Source organism: Lissotriton vulgaris, chromosome 10 (assembly GCF_964263255.1).
Source record: "Lissotriton vulgaris chromosome 10, aLisVul1.2, whole genome shotgun sequence".
NCBI classification, from domain to species: Eukaryota; Metazoa; Chordata; class Amphibia; order Caudata; family Salamandridae; genus Lissotriton; species Lissotriton vulgaris.
In genome coordinates, this window is record NC_141698.1 from 376,810,900 (window position 1) to 376,834,630 (window position 23,731).

General features: G+C 41.4%; 1 protein-coding gene across 1 annotated transcript in view; it reads left to right on the plus strand.

Annotated features, from left to right (window-relative positions):
• LOC147685290 (uncharacterized) overlaps positions 1–21,358 on the plus strand; it is a 36,368-nt gene extending 15,010 nt beyond the window's left edge. Inside the window, exons 3-5 of the mRNA XM_086939773.1 lie at positions 17,998–18,099; positions 19,288–19,416; positions 20,949–21,358. Coding sequence (XP_086795899.1) covers positions 17,998–18,099; positions 19,288–19,416; positions 20,949–21,358 — 641 coding nt within the window. The remainder of the gene's footprint in view (positions 1–17,997; positions 18,100–19,287; positions 19,417–20,948) is intronic.
• Positions 21,359–23,731: the final 2,373 nt, after the last annotated feature.

The following is a 23,731-nucleotide window of genomic DNA, read 5'->3' on the forward strand; positions in this document are numbered from 1 at the left end:
GCACGCCAAGGCTTGAAAAGTTGCAAAAGTGCTAAATAGAAAAACTCCTTTTTTTCTGGAGATTCGCCACTCAATTTTCGATGGTTTACCAAGTGGCATTTTCTTTGCTTGACCAGACATCCCTCACTTCCAATTACAGCATACACTCCTTTCTCAATATCTTCTTTGATGTTCCTCTTGAATATGTAATTTTGTAGAACCTCATACAAACAAACATTCTCAAGGTGACTGCTTCAATTTGGATAATATGTATCCAACATGTTGGTCATCAAAATGTCAGTACTGTTTGGCTCCTTTTCCGCCAAATACTCAATTTCCCGCACAGGTTTCAGAACTCGATTACGCGTTGCAGCAAGACCAAGACTCGCCCAAACGATACTCCTGGATTTGGCATAAAAACTTGCTGAAGACAACCGGTCAGAACATTCGTAAGCTCCGATTTCTCGATGCGACAACATCTTCAGACTGAAACTGTACAACTTCTTACTGAGGCTCTTTTCATGGGAAATGTCCTCCCACATATCCTTCAATTCTGTCTTTTCTTTTTTGGTGATGTAAGATGTCACATACCGAGCCACAGCCATACAGTTGTCAGCCACAAACTGTATATCCATGTTAGCATTCCACATGGACAAAATCACTGGGTTGTAGTCATTGATATACTTGGACTCTTCGTTCCTTTTCAAATTGTATGTATTTTTGGGTGATTTCCTCGTCACATTATGTCGCAGAAAAGACATCAAACTGTTCACTCTTCCTTTAGAAATCACCGGTCGTGGAAAGTTGAAACGACATTTGGTGTAGAACTTGTCCTTGTTTCTGAATTTACGACGACAGTACTTTTCACAATGAAGGCTTTGGAAACGTAGAACTTGTTCTCCTAGGCTTTTCTTCTCCGTTGCGTTTGGAACAGCACACGTAGAATACTGTTCTATGAAACTCATCACTAAGTCATCCGGATCTGTTCCAAATTTAGGTGCATCCTTGATCCACAGCAGCATATGTATATGAGGAGCACCTCTTGCTTGGTACTCCTTTCTCCAGAAGAAATCCAACACCTCTCCAAGAGGTGGATTCTTCTTATTCATGATGAAAGACATCATAGCTTCAAATCTATGATTGAAGTACCTGCATACATTCATTGGATCCAAAGAACACAGTTCTCCGGGTGTCTTGAATTCAATGTTTTCAATGTTTCTATTTGCCTCTCGTAGAAATTCAAGTAAGTCTTCCCAGCCATACTCGGCACAGCTCAGAGTGAGGAACCATGTCGGAGTTCCTAAGTTCCTCAGCATACATTTTAAATCACCATGACGACGGTACCAGTACTCATTAGTACCACGCTGACACGCCATGAGATTAATTAGGTGAGAATTCAAAATACTGTCTTGGACATTGACTTTATGCATAAAGTCACTTGCCGAGATGTTTCGCATCTGTATACCACTTTTCAAGATGTGGTTCACTGCATATGACAGTCCAGACAGATCGCTTTCAAACAGGAGATGAAACAAATAGGGAATGCATTGACGAAACCTAGGATCTTCGGCATACAATCGTAAAGTCCGGTATTCAGAAGCAGGAATTTGATGAGGTCGCTCATCATATCTTCCTCCTTGACCTGTTGGAAATAGCTGTGGGAAATACCGAGCTTCCAAACTTTCCTCCCAAACACTAATGGGACTCCCTTTGGCTTGTTTCATTTGAAACAACTCAATAGCATTCCCCATGACTTCCTTGGAATGCAAAGGATGAACACTATAATGTTCATATATTTCTTCACTTTTAGAGGCTTCTACTTTCTCAATTTGGCCAGCACACAAATCGCTATCCTCTTCATCACTTACTTCCTCTTCTGCAACATATACATTCTTATAGTACTTATTATTTTTTTTCAAATGCAATGTTGCCTTTTTGACTTTCCTAACATCCACTAAATCTTGCCATATTTTCTTATTCTTTGTCGGAACCCCATTAACTAAGATAACCAGAGGTTCCTCTTCCACTTTTTCTACTCCAATTGTGTTAATGTTTTTGTTCAAATCTAGAGGCAAATAAACAACCCTTCCCTTTAATCCTCTCTGTAAATCTGATGGAGGCAACTTCCCTGTCTTTGGCTCCATTCTTACAATAGCCTGAAAGGGATGGATACTTTGAATCAAAATAGATTCATAAGTATTTAAATTCTTCAATTCAGAAGGAATCTCAACCAATTCCAGATTATTATGAACCGCCGTAGCAGGCACCTGGTTTTGGTTTAATTTGTTACAACAATAAGTACACACACGTTGATCCGATCCCAAATCAAAACAATTTTCTACCATCAAGTATGTTGCGAAATCCTTCCATTCACTACTATTTTCCCTTTCACTTTTTGCATATAAATCCACTAACTTAATCTGATTCTTATAATAAGTGCATCGACAACACACACAAGTGAAATTAGGCCTCTCACTTGATTTCACCTGAAACGTGGCAATTTCCTTCTGAAAATTTTCTGTACTGGAAACCTGTACATTATCTTCAACATTACCCTCTACTTCTGGGTCAATTTGAACATTTTCATCTTTACTTCCAAAGTAACAAAACTCAATTTCTCCACAAATATTCTTGACATCTATTTCAGAACCATGCAAAAGAGCAGCGCATAATTGTTTAAGCATAATTGCTGGACTCTTAGCATAATACAACATTCTGACTAATTTCCTCACTTTATTATGATGCACTGCTAGCATCCTGAAATGATGAAAAACACTCTGGCATACTCTCCTGGAAAGACAAGCCAGTGAATGACCATGCAAACCAGTCGCTTCTCTCACTCTGCAAGGATCTAATTCTTGCAACAACTTCATTTTCTGCTTCAAACTTTTCTTATTAAATGTCCGTACAAAATCACAAAGCAAATTGATGGAATCCTGTCGCACACTGCAAATAGAACTACACTTCCAAATGTACACAGGACCCTTAGGACGTCTTCCTAAAACCTCATTACCCAACACCTCTTCTGTCTCTGTTGTCACAAGTTTTTCTTTTTCAACTGGACAACCATCTTTCACTTCATAAGCTCGACCACTGGTGTCAACTGCAAGCACCAAATCATTATCCTGAAAATAACTCTCCTCATTAAAAAATGCCTCACAACTTGAACTATGCATCCATTCTCCGGAAAAAACTTCACAAAAATTACTTCGATTAACTACTCTCTTCCATCTACTATTTGATTTGAAATCAGAAATTACCTTGTTTAGTTTCCTAATTCTATTGATTACCAAAATAAATAACTTTTGCTTAATTTCAAAAGCCTGATCAATAATTTTCTCTACATTTTTCTTTTTCTTATAAAATGCCACTTTCTGTTGGCCTTTCTTAATATTTTTTAACAAATTAACTATTATCCTGTTGCGGATCATTCGTTTTCGAATGTCCCTAAACTGTTGTTTCCTTCTACTATCATGCACAGAGTTATCTCTTGCTTTAGCAGTAACATTTTTGATTGGTCTTTCCTTTCCGTTTAAATTGCTTCTCTTTTTCTGGACTGAAACATTTTCTGTAGAAATACTTTTTTTACTACAAATATTTCTTATGAATGATTTCGTGGTCTTACCCGGAGCTTTCTTGGTGACTTGACAAGTTTTTTTTGTAGAGGACTGCTGCAGTAATAGATGAACCTGCTGTCTTTGACGTTTTGTAGCCTTTCTAATTCGATTCTTAGTTGGCATTTTCAAATTTTGAAATGATCTGCAGTTGAATCTGTGGTAAAATATAATAAAAAATGTTATTAACCACTATTACCAAACAGTAAATGAATAACAGTCATCAAAACTTAACACCCTACTTATTATTTAACATAGCAAATCTTTTGCACCACCACTGTGTCACAAAAGTGATGCACAGTGGTACAAAACAGGCATACACCTATCATGAATCTGTGCCTAACATTTTAAATGATTGATTCAGGATGACGATAAGGTGTGGCCTATCCAGAGGTTTGTTGGAGGTGAGGCCTACTCACGGTTGCAGATGAGATTTTCGCTTGTTGAAGAATACAAAGGAGATAATACATGTGAAGGCCTACCAATGAAGTAAGTTATGTCCACTTCACTCTTGAACAAAGGGCAGACCTCTTTTGTGTCCGTGGACAGACCTAAACTTCATCTACACAATGTCATTCATAAACTTAGGAAACACTAGTGATGTAATTGAAAAATGTGGAGTTTCTTTTCCTCATTTCACAATCACATCACCTGTGTTTCCTCATTGACTTAAAATGTCCTTAAGACACATGAAAGCGTTTTTTGATTGCCTTTGCAGCATTTTTGGGTCATTTTTAAAATGGCTATTTAACTCCCAGAATCAAAATCTAAATTTGCCAAGCACAGGTGGGAGCTTATTTACAAGAAACGTGCCCCATAGAGAAAGCTCTTCAATTTAAATGGGAAAAATAACATCATAAACACTCAAATGCCTTATAAATATGCCCCAAACAACCTATGAAGCTCTAGCAGTACATATCCAGAAATGTAATTGATTTCAAAAAACGTTTTTAAACACAACATATAAATCAATTGTATACCTATATTCAAGAGGAAATGACTTAAAATGTCCTTAAGACACATGAAAGCGTTTTTTGATTGCCCTTGCACCATTTTTGGGTCATTTTTAACATGGCTATGTAACTCCAAGAATCAAAATCTAAATTTGCCAAGCACAGGTGGGAGCATAATTACAAGAAACTTGCCCCATGGAGAAAGCTCTTCAATTTAAATGGGAAAAATAACATCATAGACACTCAAATGCCTTATAAATATGCCCCAAACAACCTATGAAGCTCTAGCAGTACATATCTAGAAATGTAATTGATTTCAAAAAACGTTTTTAAACACAACATATAAATCAATTGTATACCTACATTCAAGAGGAAATGACTTAAAATGTCCTTAAGACACATGAAAGCGTTTTTTGATTGCCCTTGCACCATTTTTGGGTCATTTTTTACATGGCTATGTAACTCCAAGAATCAAAATCTAAATTTGCCAAGCACAGATGGGAGCATATTTACAAGAAACTTTCCCCATGGAGAAAGCTCTTCAATTTAAATGGGAAAAATAACATCATAGACACTCAAATGCCTTATAAATATGGCCCAAACAACCTATGAAGCTCTAGCAGTACATATCCAGAAATGTAATTGATTTCAAAAAACGTTTTTAAACACAACATATCTGTTTCAGCTTACATGAGAGACCATGGAATGGGCTCCATGTACAACAATAACTTGCGTTACTGCATGCAAGATATCTACACAGAATGTGCAATTACAATTTCTGAAAGACAAAATCTATTTGTATATCACTTGAGACAAAGCAACATTTTAAAAACACAGCTTTCTTCATAATTTTCTCCTTAAATCATACTATTCTCTATCTAAATTAAATAAATCTTTTCTCACCTTAGCAAATACTTTTTGAGTTTCAAAACAGTCTCAGAAATACACCAAATTGTCTTCAGCAGAACAAAGAGTATGCACTCCAGAGGCTGCAGCTATAGAAAGCACAGAAATGCTGATATTCATTACACATATCTCTCATGTTAGCCAATCAGAACTCTTCCCTCACTTTTTTCAAATCAAAACCCTTCCCCCCTCTGCCCTCTCTGCCTTTTTTGCATAGCAACCACCTCCTGAAAGACCTCTGATGTTTGCAAGTTCACACAACAATGTTTCAATTGAACTCTGAACTCTCAGTGCACCTGCGTATCCAGTGCAATCTTTCATTAAATGTTTTTTCCTTGACCATGCAAATTACATCTTTCAAAGAACACATCCATGCACCCTAACTTTCTGTTTTCAGAAATGGAAATCCACCAATCACTGCTAGTGAATCATTAGCACTGAAACTCCACAGTTTTTTTTTTCTTTACAAACTCATACTGTTTCATCTGCCATTTCATTACCACACTTCATCTGACTGCAGCAGAAACTTCTCTCACCATGTTTACTGTCTGGATTGTTGGACATAGTTACAACTACTGGGCTCAAAGGTATGCTGAGAACAGAAATGTACCTAACCTCAATTTACAAGATGTGGAAATTAAGTGGTTTGGCCACAGAGGATTAAAATGTCACCAATTGATATCATTGGTGAAAACCTTTATGCATTTGCCAAAACCTGACCTGTTAATTGTGCACTGTGGAGGTAATGATTTGGGCACTTTGACTGGAGTAGGTCTGGAAATGCTTTTAAAGGACACCTTTGAGCAATTAATGGCACTTTTTCCTCAAACTGCCTTGGTATATTCAAATATATGCCAAAGACAGAAATGGAGGTGGTCCAACCAATTTTGTCCACAAATTGAGAAGTCGAGGAAGCATGTAAACAAATCTGTTTCAGCTTACATGAGATACCATGGAATGGGCTCCATGTACAACAATAACTTGCGTTACTACATGCAAGATATCTACAGAGGAGATGGAGTTCACTTCTCAGATGAGGGCAACAGAATTTTCATTCTGAATTTAAGACTGTGCATTGGTACCTACTTATAAGTACCTAAATGTACCATAATCCCAAAAGCTCTTCTCAGAGCTACCCTAAATCTGATCACTCACATTTATTATTTTTTTCTAACTTTTTTCACTAATTTTCAACAAAGTAGGCTCCCCGGGGCGCTATCCGGTACGCGAACCAAAAGCTAACCTCGCGGAATTTCATAAAAAAATGTTTTTTTTCGCACATATAAGCCTCCTCAGCCACCCTCAGAAAACCTAGGGGGTCAAGATAAGTCTACCGTGCCCCCTTCTACCCATTCTGAACATTATTTGCCCTCCATCTTGTATCTTAATTCGACCAAAACACAAAATGGTGGACTCCCGTAACGCTGCTGGTTCGCGAACCGGGACGCTTCCCGGGAAGCGGTCCAATAAAAAAGGTGGGAAAGTCATTTACAGAAAAACGACTGGAGACACTCTCACCAAATATAGATTAGCTCATACTACATACCAATCCCTTTCATTTTCACAAATTTGATTGAAATTCCATTTAGCCATTTAGCCTGTAGACCTCTCTAAATACCGTGAGGTAAATTACTTCACAAAACACATCTGAAGTCTTGGTATTGACAACCAATGAAAATGTTACTTTCATTTTCTACTTTTATTACCTGACATTTGATTGGTTATATACCTGAATATATATAAAGGAAGAGAAGGAAACACAGCCATTTTGACTACTACTTCTTGTTGTACATTTCAATTGGATTTTCACTAATCACTTCAACTTCTTTGTAAAGGTAAGTTGTTATTTTTAAAACTGAAGTATATTGTGCACTATAAGTTAATATGGTAAACTTTTTCTGATAGTTATATACTATCCCTCTGTAGTAGTTATAGATTTAGATAGACTTCTCTGTTATAGTTATGGATGGAGTTAGGCTTCTCTCTTATAATTATGAATTTACTTACGTTAAATCACATACACTTTTTTATATTCCTACTTCCACTCTGATACTATACACTGCCCAAAGATGAATTCACTGATAAAAACTGCCTATCTAAAATTAATCCCTACAGTGCCCTATCTCTACTAATATATATTTTTTTATCCAAATTTCAGGCAAAATGGAAGGCGAACACAAAGTTGAATTTCAAATTGTCTTGCAAGAGAGCAGCCAAGAAATAATTGATCCAAATTATATAGAATTTGTGGATGAAACTTGGGACCAAGAACTACTGCAATGTGTGATGTCACTGACCATGTCATGAATGATGTAATATGTGACATCATCAGCAGTGGATTGCGGGTGCGCGATATATAGTTATTGCAACTAACTATATATGCGAATTTCTATGGTTTTGTGCGAGTAAATTAAGGTTTTGTAAATGCTAATTCCTAACTATATATGGTCTATAACCTATGGTTTTTCAGTGAATTTCAATGTTTTTTTAATAGCAAATATGAAAAGCTGTAAAATGTCAAGTACGTGGTAGGTAAAAACATTTTCGTATTTATGCACGCTGATGTGCTTTGAACGCTGCCCCCCCCATCTATTTTCTTTTAGGAGTATTCTCTCTTTGCAGATAGTGAAGGGTAGGTAACGTAAGCCTTTGCCCCCGTTGTAACCCGTCGTGCCTGCTTCCCTCTACATTTGATTGATTGTTATCCAAGCATTTACTGTTTTAGAATTGGGTGCTCTCATGCTGACGCCAGCTTCAATCTGAAACATCCAGAAACACTGTAGACTACCAATTCAATCAGTTCCGGTGGAGCCCCAACGTGACCCGGTAGAGAAGAACTTGCCTTCCCCTCTTTGACTGATTGTTCTTGTTGCCTGTCCCTTCTCTTGTCATTTAACAGAACTTTTTGGACTGCTGAAAGGGTTTGTATTCCGACCGCCGGTTGGTGGAGACATTTTGACTATATTCTGGACCTGCGTTGTCGCGTAATGCGTCATATGACGGGCCGCGTTAGTGCACCCGGAAGTGCTCCGGTGCGCAAGGCACAGCTTCCCGGAAACGATCCAGAGCGCGGCGCGCGGCGCGTAATGTAAGCATAACAGGTCATGTGACTTGTTAATAAAACTTTTCATTGGTTCATTTTACTTTTGTTATTCTAATGATGAAAGGCTTGGTTATATGACCTAAAAATAACACTTTTCATTGCTTTCGAACATTTTTTTTCCCATATAATGAAAGCCCCACCTTTTCTTTCTCACTCTGACTTGTAAAGCAAAGGACCCAGATGCATTTACAGTTTATCACTAACAATGTTCCCGGCTAATGTATTTTCCCGGGAAATTTACAACTGTCCTGCAATAAAATATTCTTTTTTCGAGAAAAAGGGCGTTTCTTCATCCCATGAGGGAGCCGTTGAGCAAAAGAGGCTCGGCCTGCTGTCTTAGTCGCTGATAGGCATAAATATCAGATTCTTATCGATCACTTTATGTTGCAGGAGTAGAAAACACAACAGCCCTTGACCATTTTTCTTTACTGCTTTCCTGCGTATTATACCTTTTAACAGTCATGTCATTGGACTGCTTTATTTCACTTGCCTTTTACTGATTCGAAAACAGTGGCTATTATTCAAAACTTTACCAATGTAGGTACTACTACCATGTTTTTTTAAAAAAACCTTTATTGTGAAAATGTCAGTATACAAATACGGGCCTATAACCACGTGGGCCGGCCACGGAGCAAACTGGAATCGTATATGATGAGGGCACATTTACACTGTAGAAGAACGTAACGAGCGACCCATTAGATTGCAAGAACTAAGGTGTCTACCATTTACGGAATCGGTGGACGTACATTTTATAATTAAAGTACGACAGGGCCAGTTACAATAAAATTATCTAGATATACATTTGCGGGCAAGTACCATGGGTGACGTTAATTCGAACTTTCAATAGTACAGTAATCAATAAAACATCAGAACTTAATATCAATAGGGATGTCAAAATGTTCAATCAATTCTTGTCCCTGCTCGCCATGTGCTTCAAAACTGCATACGTATCTCGTGATATCAAGGTTGGGCAACCAGTACACAACAAGGAGTTACGAGTCCCATTTATACCGGTGCCATTTTGGGCGCGGCCGGGCAGGTCCAGGATATAGTCAAACATAACAAATGAGGCTGATGTCTCTGAAGCAGTTGACGCACAGCAGGACATAGCAAATAAACATGAAGTCTCTGAAGCTGTTAACTCACTGCAGGACAAAACAAGTGACCCTGAAACCTCTGGAATAATTGTCACTCAGAAGAACAACACACAAAACTCTGTAGTGTCTGAGGAAAGTAAAACAGAGAAGGGCACTGTAGTTTCAGACACACTTAACACTAATGACTTAACAAAGATATCGTCTGTCTATGAAGCAGCTGTCATGTTCACAGAATTGACAAAGAAGTGTGCAGACACCAATGCTATTAAGAAACACAAGGAAATCCCTAACGCATCTGCATTCTCGGAAGAGGTTGACACAGATGACATCTTAAGGAACAAAGAAAGACAAATTAAGGATGATGAAGTTGTCACTTTAGTTTTTTCATCAGCTAGCGACAGCAACAAACACATTGTAATGGAGATTAGAGAGGCAGATTAGCTAAATCTTTGAGTAATTTGGGCATAAAAGTTATATTATTGGAAGTAGATGGTTATAGTTCTGGTTAATTTCCATTCAGAGTGTCAGAGTGTCCTACACAGCACCACTCTAGGTAAACACTACTTTATGTAAAACCTGGGAAATAGCACTCATTGGAATGTTTGTGATCTTTCCTGTTAAGTTGCATCATAAGTTATTTTAACCATTCCATATAAAGTCATGCATAAACATGAATACACAGACACAAATAACATGTGTATCCAAAAACAAAATACAGATTTCGGCCTTATTTATTGCCTCTAGTTTTCAAAGGCAAATTTCTGTGGAAAACATGCACATTAAGGGTTGCCTTTCCTTAAACCTTTTGTTAACAAAAAGTCTTCCCTTCCATAAATAACCCAAGACTTTTATTTTGTTATGGCAAGGGAACGAAATAGAGAATAAACTATAGTTGGTCACCATGGGGTTTAAAGAAGGGATGGTTCTTCACCAGATTAGATAATTACCCCAGACCCTCATTCTCCAATGTGATGAACTAGGCTAAAATTCTTCTGGTGCCTGCACCCTGTCACAGAATATCAACCCAAAACATGGAAGCGCCCAAACACCAGATTGAGTTGAACCCCACAGTAAGCCTTATTTCTTCAGGGCCTCAGAATTTCTTTTGCTTTGCTCATGGAAATTGTGGGATATAGGAGAGATAAGGTGTCACCATTAAGAAAGGGTAGTATTTAAATTTGCATATCAATTATGTTTAACCTTTCTAGACATATGATATGCTAGCTTGAACTTATGCTTTACATTTGAAGCCAAATTCAACAGCTTAAGTAAGTAGGTTTTCGTAGTTGTAACTTTAAAGGGTGATCTAGCAAGCTGTAAAGATTTTCTAAAACAGTGGAGCGTATTTAGTTTTTTAATGTACATGTTTATGAAACGATTACACAAATGGAACATTTGTGAGTTTTAAATTTCCGGAGAAGTATAATTCACCAATAGTTTTCTCTGTAGATGTTTTTCCATTAACAATCCCAGTTCCATCACCCGCCCAGGATATCACTACTGTTCCCCATGTCATAAAACAGCTAATATGGATTTACTTACAGGGGACATCTTTTGTTCTGTTTTGTAAAGTAAAACTATTGTGAACGCAAGTATTATACACAGTAAGTGTTTAATATAGCATTTGTCAGTCATTGGTTAAGCAGCTAGGACCTGTTCACTCTTGACACCCCAGGTGCTGTGTATGTTGCACTATAGTGCTGCATCGGGTACATTGTTCTATATTTTTTATTGTTCTAGTCACTGTACCGCAAGAGTGGGAGAAACTCAGCTGGACACGCCGTCTTTCGGCGCAGCATTGTAGGATGGCCACACCAGTGCGGCAACTTGCTGGACACCACCTCGGTGCCATCCGGATCTCGTCGCGTTGTGCTGCCTTCGGCGTACTGTAGCAGCAAGAGTGACCGCAACTCAGCTGGACACGCCGTCTTTCGGCGCAGCATTGTAGGATGGCCACACCAGTGCGGCAACTTGCTGGACACCACCTCGGTGCCATCCGGATCTCGTCGCGTTGTGCTGCCTTCGGGGTACTGTAGCAGCAAGAGTGACCGCAACTCAGCTGGACACGCAGTCTTTCGGCGCAGCATTGTAGGATGGCCACACCAGTGCGGCAACTTGCTGGACACCACCTCGGTGCCATCCGGATCTCGGCCCGTTGTGCTGCCTTCGGCCTACTGTAGCAGAAAGGGCGGGCGCAACTCGGCTGGAAGGCGAGTGAAACGCTAAGGGGTGCCGCACTGCACATGAGGTGCCTCTACCTGGGGAGGCGGAAGAAGGCTGTTTGCGCCGCCTCCCCCCGGGCACCCCACGCCATCTTTCGGCACAGCATTGTAGGATGGCCACACCAGTGCAACTTGCTGGACACCACCTCGGTGCCATCTGGATCTCGGCGCGTTGTGCTGCCTTCGGCCTATTCGCACATCGGTCCGCTACTGACGCCGCCTCATGGGCCAACGGGTTTTGTATGCTTTTTATAACCCAAAGCCGCATAACAGGTCATGTGACTTGTTTATAAAACTTTTCATTGGTCCATTTTACTTTTGGTTTCCTAATGATGGAAGGCTTGATCATATGACCTAAAAATAACACTTTTCATTGGATTAAAACATTTTTTTTTCCCAAACGATGAAAGACCCACCTTTTTTTTTCTGACTCGGCAATCAAAAAAGGTTCCATTAGATGACAACAGAGGGGACAGGCAACAAGAACCATCACTCAAAAAAGGGGAGGGCAAGTTCTTCCCTACCGGGTCATGTTGGGGCTCCACCGGAGCTCATGGAATTCATAGTCTACAGTGTTTCTGGATGTTTCAGACTGAAGCTGGCGTCAGCATGAGAGCACCACCATCTTGTAGCTCCGTCGTGGCAATTCCGCAAGCAATCATGGCAGCCACTCCCCACCGGAAGCCTGCGTGAGTCGGGGGCCCCCAAGACTTTTGTAGAATCTTCAAGGCTGAGGGGACGCTTTCGAGAATGGAGCCCAAGCCCTAGCAGACAAGCGTCCGAGTTCCAAGGTGTCCCAGGGCCATTTTAGTGGACCAGGCCCAAATCCGAAGAGCCGGCCGCCATTTTAAGAGTCCTGTGACAGCCGCCTATCGCTGCACCGCAAGAGTGGGAGCAACTCAACTACATGGTGAGCGAGACACTGTAGCCGCAAGAGCGGGCGGTAAACAGCTGAATGGCGGAAGAGGCACAGTGTAGCAAAAGCGGGCGGAATGGCAACTGAAACGGTAAAGGGGTGCCCCACTACAGCAGACGAGCCTCCACCTGGGGAGGCCCATTCTCGCCGCCTCTCCCCCCCCCCCCCCGGGGCGCCCCACGCCGTTTTTCGGAGCAGCATTGTAGGATACCAAAACCAGTGCGGCAACTTACTGGACATCACCTGGGTGCTGTCCAGATCTCAGCGCGTTCTGCTGCCTTGGGACTATTCGCACAACAGACCACTACTGACGAGGCACAGTGCAGCAAAAGCGGGCGGAAAACCGCTGAATGGCAAGTGAAACGCTAAAGGGGCGCCCCACTACAACAGACGAGCCTCCACCTGGGGAGGCCCGTTCACGCCGCCTCCCCCCCACGCCCCCCCGGGGCGCCCCACGCCGTTTTTCGGAGCAGCATTGTAGGATACCAAAACCAGTGCGGCACCCAGGTGACATCACCTGGGTGCCGTCCAGAACTCAGCACGTTGTGCTGCCTTGGGACTATTCGCACAACAGACCGCTACTGACCATTGTTGGAGAAGTGTGGCTCAGGGGTTAGAGGCGGCAGACCCGGAAGCTGAGATCGGTCCTGGACCAGGGTTCAATTCCCCGCCTCGGCGGGTCTTGGGCTAAAAATTCCACGGACTCGATAATTCTCGCTCCGGTGCCTTCTCGACTCACGGGTTCACACTCTGCGACTCTGGGCAATAGCTTGCTTAATCTCCACAACGGCCCCTCGCGGCGGGATGCCTGACTTTCACCTTGTGGATACCCGCTGGGGTTATCACACAGGGGAATATCAGGACGGGTTCCCTAAGCAAGCGCCGGGACACCCACTGCGGGTAGCTGTGCGCTATATAAGCTCAACTACATTTACTACATTTACATTTACATTTACATTTACATTTGCTTCTGTTTTAATAAAAAATAATTTAAGGTGTTTACTGTTTTTGTTGCGATGTATATATTTATAAGTTATTAAAGTGTTATAATCCTACTACTTTGTTGGAGTGCTAACTATTTTTAATGTGACACATAATTGTGAAGACTTCCCTGGAATCTTCCGCTTCAGGCTCGGTCCCACACACCCTCACAGTGAGAATCCCCTCCCCAATCACAATACAGGATGGTTATCAGATAGTAGGAACGCGTGTGGTGTGACGGATCTCATCGGGTGGGGGCCTTGATCTACTGTAACTCCTTTGAAGAGGGGTGATTCTTTACAGTTGAGGCCATAAACTACATCTGCAGGGCTACGTGATAGCCTGGGACCTACCTGGACAATCAGACACAAAGGAAGAGGAATGTCAGAGGGTGCGGTAGTGAATAGGGTGAAAGGGTGGTGTCGGGCGGGCACAGGGTGTGATTCTCAGGGAAGAGCAGCGCAGATGGGGGGAGGTTTATGGCCCATGCATAAGACAGAGAGCAGGGTGACCAGTGCGTGGGGGAGATGCTTGCGAGGGTGGGGAGCCATGCTGAGGATCGGCGGCGTGCAGAGAGTGGGTCTGGTCAAGGCATCTAAAATGGCTGCCGTGCACGACAAAAGTGTGGCATTGGAAAAAAAGCAAGATGGCGCAGACAATGTTTATCAATACGGATTAATTTATAACAATTATTTTTAACAATATATTTACTCGCAGTGTCAAAATGGCGGTCAACACTTCCTGATTTCCTTCGAATCGAACGTTAACAGACATCACGCAGCAAAAAAAAAAAAAAACGCTCACGCGCAGCCGCTGGAAGACAAGTATCAACATATATGAGCATCCTCAGAAACCCTCAGAAAACATAGGGGGTCAGGATACGTCTCCCGTACCCCCTTATAGACATTTCTCACATTGTTTTTCCTCCATCTTGTAATTTAATTAAATCGAAACACAAAATGGCGAATTCCCGTTTCGCGTCCCCGTTCACTACCCGGTTCGCGAACCGGAAAGCTCTTCTACCGCAAAAAAACAATATTTTTTTATTTGCCCCACGGGACCCTTTAATAACCCCAACATCATTCCTAGGGGGTCAAGAAGGGTCTACCTTGCCCCCTTTCATTAAATTCCCCCTTCGTTTTTCTCCTCTTCTTGTCCCTTGATCCTACCGAGAGACAAGATGGCGGCCGCTCCGGACTGTTTAGAATGTTGACAGACACCGGAGAGCCAATCAGCTTCGCTTCGCAAAGCTCCGTTACGCGAAAAGTACGCGAACTGGAGCGCTATCCGGGACGCTGTCACAGATATATCTGTTTTTTTAAACGTTAATTTCTCAAAATCCACTGGAGCACATATATTGAGACCCAGCAAAGGCACATCTGGCTAACAATCCATACAATTTTGCCAAGTTTCGTGTAAATCCATTCAGCCGTTCGAGCTAAAAGTGAGGCCAAACGCCCTATGGAAAAATGAATGGGAAAAACGCGTTTTGGGACCCCCCCTTTTTTCTCGGCCCCCCCTCGACGAAACCCCCCCAAATTTTCAGAGGCTGCTCAGAAACAAAATGTGCCATTTTCCTGAAAATTTCAGCCGATTCCGTCCACAAGCGCCAAAGTTATTAGACATAGAATTTTCAAAAGTTACATAGAGAAAAAATCCTAACTATATATACCTACTGGCGACCGCCAGTAGGTAATATATATATATTTATTTATATATATTTTTTTTCACTGAAAAAACCATAGGTTTCAGCCACGTTATATTTAGGAATTAGCATTTAAAAAACCTTAGAAATTCACTGAAAAAAACATAGGTTTCACACATGTTATAGTGAGCTGGACATTTCACTCATACAAAACCATTGAAATTCCTCCATTATAGTTAGTTCAGCTAACTGTAACTCGTGCGCCCGCAAATCATTGCTGATGACGTCACATATTACATCACTCATGACATGGTCAGTGACGTCACTGATGACATCATCCATTGAATGTGTGTCTTTCTGAAAAATAAATATTTTTTATATTTGTATATATAAAGGTCGATGGAAGAATAAATGGGGAAATAAGTGTATAAATGAATGGTTTTTTTGTAAAATTGATCGTATACCTGACTTATTAGGTGTATCTTAGTGAATACATGTATTAGCAAGTAATGTTTAAATATTTAAATATCTGTTTCAGTGTCTCACTTTGTGTATAAGTGGCTGCATGGGTTGGTGAGTAGCTACGTGAGTGTGTATATGAGTTATTACTTTGTTTTTTGAGTATCAGTATGAGTGTCTGTATGATTCAGTGGTGGAAATAACTTAACTTATAGATGCATGAATGAGTGACTCACTATTTGTATGTGTTTTGAAGACAGCATGTGTGCAGGACTGTATGGGGGATGAGTGTGTGTATGGATATGTTAGTGAGAGAATGACTGTCTCAATGGTGTCTTTTTTTACTGTATGGGCGAAATTTGCGAATTCGCGGTACGCAAATTTGTGCGAATACATACTCGCGGTCTGCAAAATTAGCGAATCTGTGTCAATTTGCAGATTTTTTATTTTTGCGTGTTCAGCGCAGCTACTGCGAAGTTACCCATGCGGTCGTACATGGGCACGGCCATCTTGTTTTTAGTGTTCGCATTGCGTATTTCCATTTCCGGGCGCTAGTTGCATGCTCGCGTTGGGCATTTTCATGCGTGTGGGGCGAAATCACGTGTTTGCATCCGTTTTTGCGTGCTCCCGGGGAAAATTTCGCGCAAACTTACCCACGTAGTCGCAATGGGCGCGGCCATTTTGTTTTTCATTCATTGCTATGTTTCTGGGCATGCTTTTTCTATCCTGCTTTAATCTTTGCAATCCTTTGTTTGTTTGAACTTTTTTATCTGTTTTACCCATTATCTATCTCTCTATTTTTCTACATCTATATTTTGTGTTTTTTTCAACTTTTTGTTACTTTAATAACATCTTTTTTTGTTTAGCTCTCTCTTTTCTTTTATTTACTTTTTTATCCCTATTCTTTCCTTCTTTTACCCAGGACCATGGCAAAGGGAACTGGCAAGTCTAAGGGGAAGGGTCCCGCACCCCGTAGCTGGCTCCCTTGCGGGCACTTAAGGGGGGAGGCAGTAACTGCCCGGGAGATCTTCAGCACGGTGGAGGTGGCCGCACTAGTTTTCTTTGTCCAGCGCCACTTCCCCAAGACGGTCGCTGCAGGCGACAGGCCCAGTACCGAGTACGGGCTCCGGGAGCATTACCAGCTATGGGGGAAGGTGTGCCGGGCCATGTATCGGGAGTCTGGGGTCCGGCGCACCTACGACCAGGTGACGCACTGGTGGTCCGACATCCTGGACTGGGAACACGACCTGCTCGACCTGCTTGGCGTCGAGATCCCCGGGCTTGGTGAGTAATAGTAGCTATTTAATAACTACTTTGTTTTCTTCTTCTCTGTGTTATATTGCAAATATATTTTTTTTCTGAAGAGCAAGAATGCTGCTGATTACATTGCAGGTAAATTATGTTTCAAAAGCTTCTGTGATTGCAGGTGCTCGCCTGCTCACTGGCGGTGCTTCTATGCTTACTTGTTTTCAATTTTGTGCTCATTTGACCTGGGTGATTATGTATGAGTGTACTCTACAGAAGTGTGTAATGCTAGAAACTAGAGATTTCATTGCAGGTAAATTATGTTTCAAAAGCTTCTGTGATTGCAGCAGGTGCCCGCCTGCTCATTGGCGGTGCTACTATGCTTACTTGTTTTCAATTTTGTGCTCATTTGGCCTGAGTGATTATGTATGAGTGTACTTTACAGAACTGCATAATGCTAGACACTAGAGACTCAAGTCCAGTCCTTCCTTTGTACTCCTGCCACTAAGAAGAGATAGTGGTGGTGGATTGATATGTTGAGTATATTATGACAGGCTGTTTACTATTTAGTAGGAAACTTTTTAGTGGTCCGGAATCATGACGGACTGTGTTTGTCACTTCGCGTGCTGCGGAGTGCTGCCTGCCAGTCCTAGTAGAACCTTTTGTAGTTGGTTTAGTGAGTTACATAACTTTCCAAGTAGACGATCCGCGAATCCAGCAATACTAATATCCTAGTAGACCACATCAGATAGGTTAATACATTTAGTGCAATTATTGTCTATTTCCCCGAAATAATTTGTTATTGTTTTTTTGAAATGTTTAATTTGGTTGACAACAATCATCCATGTTTGTGTCTTTCTTTCATGTTGTACATCAGCTCCCCCCAGGGGCAAGAGGACAGAGGAGGAGGTAGAGGCGCCGGAGGAGCAGGAACAGGAAGGCCAGGATAGGTCTGCCGAGGGCTCCTCTGCTGGCCGCAGTAAGTTTTCCTGTTAAAAATATTAATTATTCTTCCCTATCTTTTATAGCACATATTTATTCTAAACATTCCTCATAATTCTATTTTTTCCTAAATCATCTTTGATCTTCTTGTAGACTGTTTCTAAATTCTTATCCTGCCTCTACTATGACTCTCTGTGCTACTACTAGATTATTATTAGTCTGTTTGTGTAGCTAGCTAAGCTTGCACAGTGGCAAAAGGTGTTAAACAAAACTCCTATTCAGCAATAGCTCTAGGCAGTCCTCTGGGGTGTCTTCTAAATGTTTATGCCTTGACCATTCCCAACAATAAAATGTCAATGGCCACCAAGAATAAGATACTAGTATACTTTTTGATTGGATAGAAGGACATACTACTACTGTTGCAGGGACTATTCTGCACATAAAGAAATATGGACAAGAAATAGGGCATTGGTGATAATAGGCACAGTTAGACTTTCCACATACCTCAGTCATAACAGAAGTTTAACCCCCAATCTCCTTACTGTCAGAGTCATTATTTAGCTCCCGAATGCAGCGATGATCCCTAATGATTATACAACCCAGAACATAAGACTACGTAGTCAGAGTCCTGACCTCTCAGAGTCACAGACTCATGCTTGCAAATTGCAAACCCTTTCGCTCACTCACTCATGACCAAAAACCACAGAGTCTATGTAAGTTTTAAAGCTTTATTATAAGAAAAACAACTAGCTCTGTGAGTAAAATTCAAATTGTGCATTATATAAAAACATTTATTAAAATCAATTTGATATAATAAACGGTGAACTGCAGAAAAGTGGCTGATTTCACACAATAATTGTGGGAGACCCCTCACCTGGTTGGAACTTAAAGTCTTGATGGAGATGAATCGTTGACGACTCCGACTTCTGTCATTCATGATCTTGCTCTTGTTCGTAGAAGGGAAGCTTCTGTCTGTTATGAGAAAAATGGTGCATGTTAAAAAGCAAACATTCATCAGTTGTGCCAAAAAGTGTAGCATCAAATGTTATAACTAAGCATAAATAAAAAACACCCTTCCCTGAAGAAAGGGCAATTATTTTTAGTTAAGACTAGAGAGTCACAAATTATTACATTTGTTTATGTAGTACTAGTAACATTTTTTCATTCCTAGACAAAATAGGGAGTGGTATATATGGCACCTAAAAATATTAAATGCATTTTCTAGGCGTAACACCATCGGCACAGCCAACCACCAGTGGCGGGGCCAGCGCGGAGGTGGTCGCTCCAGGGGCAGATGCAGTGCTACAGCCACCAGGAACTGCTGTGGGGGACACCACTGTAGTGGCGGGCAGAGGTGAGCTATCATATTCCTTACTTGTTGAGATTGCAGAGTGGGCTCTCTGCAGGGGTGTATATGTTGTACAGTACAAGTACATTTTACTGTTAAGAAGACCTACACATTTAGAACTAAGTTTTTGTCAACCAGGTAAAAGACAGTCACCCTTGACTTCTCATTAGCAATAGCATTAGTGTTGGGAGTTGACGAGTAACCAATGGCCTCCTCTAAATTTGACTTCAACTCAGCTGTGAAAGTTTTATCGAGAAGCCAAATCAGATCAGAGATGATCTTGATGGATGGGATGAACGAAAAGGGAAAGAAGGGTGTAAGGAAGGACGAGCAAGTTAAAATTAATCACTGGCAAAGAATGATAGTGATACGTGTTTTTGAATGCTGCCCGAGGTGGCTGGGAATCTGATGCATGGCCGGTTAAAGGCTGAAGCAAGGATGGGTGGAAGGAGAAAGGAAAGAGGAATGCCTGGGTGGGTGAAACAGAAACTGTATGTGTACGCAGTATATCCTTTGGTTCAAATTCAAATGCAAGTCAAGCATGGATGCATGGCTGGCGGTTCACAAAATAAAATAAAAAGGTTTTCAGTGAGAAAAAAGAAAGGGTTTTCCAGTTGAGATATTAAGAAGAATGATTGACATTTACTTTGAATGGATGAATGCCTGGATGGTATCTTCCTCATAGATAGCATAGGTGTTTGTAGGCAGAGTAGAGAGTCACTGGATGAAGAGTGTTACTTTGAAGAGCATGTAACACTGCACGTCCGTGCCAGAGTAGCAAAGCCGAGGAAAGTAGAAGTTGTAATTTTTCAGAATACTACCATGACTAGTAACAGTAGTTGCAAGCACAGTATATATCCGGCGATTATGGGGACCACTCACTACCTCTGTTAATTTTTTTACATCTCTGTCATTCATGTGTGGCCTATGGGTGTTCACTCAATAAAAAACAAAGCACCTAAAGTCATCCGATATATAAGCAGATATCCTGTGAAGGGATAGATAATCAGATTATTTATCTTCTTAATTTTCCTTTTATGGTATTCAGGAGCAGGGCAGGGTGAAAGTTAAATTAATTAAGCAGTAGCCCTTGTAACAGAGTATGGCCAGTGCTACCGGTAATAGAAAAGTAAGAGCTACATCACCTGCATGTACTGGACTGGTAACAGTAACGCAAATCTGTGTCATCATGGCTTGCGTCTGTTTTTCTCGGGTGCAAGTTGACTGCGCTGGCATTATGCCAACTTCCACAAGTTTACATACCAATTTCGCTAAACAAGAGAGGAGAAGAAGAAGAAGACTGATGTACTGTCTGAGTCTAATGTAGTGAGTCCATATAGTGCTAGTAGAATTCCTAAAACTCCCACTAATGTTAGAGCAGAGGCCGACGAAGTGGGAGGTTAGATAGATACATGCCACAAATATTATGTACTGTGCTTGCAAGTTGCTAGTGCTATTGTGACACAACTTTCTGCTGAGTTATTTTGTGTTAATCTTAAAGAGCATTGGTTACAGTATGTTTTTCTTTGTTCACATAGATACTCCTTCTAAACTAACTAGGAAGGAGTTGGCTAGACGGGCCTGGCAACGGAAGCTGGAGGCAATTGTCACTGAATATCGGTGGCTGGTGGCCCAGGAGGAGGAAGACACGCAGTCGCAGTCAACAACATCCACAACAGCTGCATCCTCCTCCGCTTCCCCTGGGTCATACAGTCAGCGCAAACCTCCAAAAGTACGGACCTGCGGTCCGGCAGCCACCTGCCACCGCCGAGCAGCAAAAACAACAGCTGTCCCCCACAGTACCTGCAAGTGCAAGGGTTGTGTGCACCGCTTGACCCTGAGAGTGTCCACCCTTGAGCGGGAGGTGGCGAGGCTGAAAACCCTGCTAAAGGACCTCCGGGAAGAGAAGCCTGACCACCTGGCCAAAGGACACCGCCGGCAGAAGTAGAGAGACTGTCCCATGCCCCTTTTTTAAAGACTTTTGGGGAGTTGGGAATTGGGCGTTGGGGATTTTGGACTTTTGGGGAATGATTTGATTCATGGACATTGGTTGGGGTTAGGGAGGGGGTGGGTCGGGTCTTCTTGTGGGATAGTTTATTTGTCTTAGGGCTCCAATAATTATTTATTTCTACTTAAACATAGCATACACATTTTTTTTTACTGTTTTGTGGCGGAGGCAGGGGGGTTAAGTGTACGTTTGTTTTCCTGAAACTTAACAGGCTGGTTGATTCAAATTGTCTATTCGCCCAAATTTGAACAAAAGTGCTGGCTGAATTCAATTGTCCTACTACTTTACTAGTACTACCGTCAGTCTATACTCTCCTCCTACTCCATTATTCTTCCTCCCCCAAAATGCTTACCTTACCTGTGATTCGTGTTTAAGAATAGGGCTAGGTACAGGACTGGCTGCATGGCAAATGGCGATGAAGGTTCTGTATGGAATCCTGGACGAATGTAATGTCATTGTTGTGGTGGTAGTAGTAGTGGTACACACTGGCAGTGGCAGCATATGAAAAAAAAGGGAATGAAACATTGAGTGGCCTGAGCAGAGCATTAGAACAGTACGATAGATAGTACAGTACACAAGAACAGCGCCATAAATTGTAGCCTAAGCAATGCTAAAGTATTCAAAATATAACTACTAGTTGTGTGGAGTATGGCTACTACAAGAGATAGTACTGTAGGTGAAGGACACAGCAGCGTAAGCATTCGTGACGTGTAGGAGGAGGATGTTGTTTATGATCAATCCACTTGATGGCGCACATGAAATTCTGATTTGATTTGCAAATACTCATGGGTGTGTGTCAGGCAGAATAAGAATAAAAACATATCCTTGGATTCCTTCACCAGCCTTGAAATCGACTTACTGTTACTTTGACCTTATCCTCCCCAGCAAGTGTGTGGAATTATTGTTGTCATTTACTCACACCTCAATGAAAACCACACAGCCCGGGGGAAGAGGGTTAGGGTTTGAAAATCGGATGGGGATGGGGGGTTTTGGGAACGTTTTGTGGAGAGAAGAAAAAAAACACAGCATGGATAAACAACAATGAAGTAAAGCAAATGTTTGGATACGAAGATATCGATAAATCTTTTAAGGGACATAAAGGAAGTGCACTGCATGCATGAAGTTGTTTGCTAAATGGATGGTTAGGTTACTGAAAACTAGTACTTACTACAACTTACTAACTATGAATAAACAATTTGACAGTACAGGGCTGCAGTAATTATGCAATTTCACTTGCCTATCTGCCCTCAGAGAGAATAAACACTTATTAGTACAGTAAATTAGTTTTAAAAATAGCAAAGAAACTTATCAAATAGCTATAGGGATGAATTTGAAGCAGAGAGCAAACGCACAGAGTCACACTCATAGAAGTTCACAACAATAACATTATGTAAAAGATAAGGAGAAGTGAAGAGGATACTGTAACTGTATGTTGTAGTTGTCCTGTTTAATTTAAGATGTTGCATGCATCCAGCCATTCCTCTTATTCGCGGTATACCTCCATTCCATCTGACGCTCCGTTGATCAATCTTGGTGACCAGACACACTGTCCACTGCCTGCCTGGCGGATGCGGAATTGCGGATTGCTAATGGTAAGCCTGAGTTAATGTTTTTCCCATCGCAACAGGGTAAAAGCCGGCCTGTAATTGTTGATGGAAAAACAGGAAGTGATTTTAAAACACCACGGAGAAAAAATATAAGGTACGGTGTGTAGTGCAAAATAACACTTTCAGTTTCAGAGGCAACAGTATTACATACAACAAGCATCATTTCTAAAGTGCGTACTCTGAGTCTCCTTTTCAAGGATAGTATTAATTAGCACACAGCAGGCCAGGGCCATGCAGACGGTCAAGACAGGCACCACTGAGTGATCCAACCTGATGAAGCATACCTCTTTGACACTGACAGACAAAGCATATCTAATTGTATGCAGCAAGCCACATAGCCGCAATTTTACATGAACTGCTGTCTGGACTCTGGCATAACAACACTACACTAGCTCGACCACTCCATACCATGACTAGACAGACATGTAGTTCTGCTGTTGTTGTTGTTGACTTGTTTACCTGTTTGCCACTCTCGAAATGGCCATAGTTCTTCTGTAAACCAAAGATGATGATCCAGCATCCATCCCAGTGAGTGACGGTAAAGAATAAAGATATTATGTAACTTTGATCATCAAGACTCATCATCATCATGGTATATTGGCAAACTCAATGTTGTTCATGCAGTCACAGTCTACACACAGTGAGTCCAAGGACATTTTCCATATTAAAAAATTCAACGTAGTGACCCCAGCAGTAGAAGTACAAT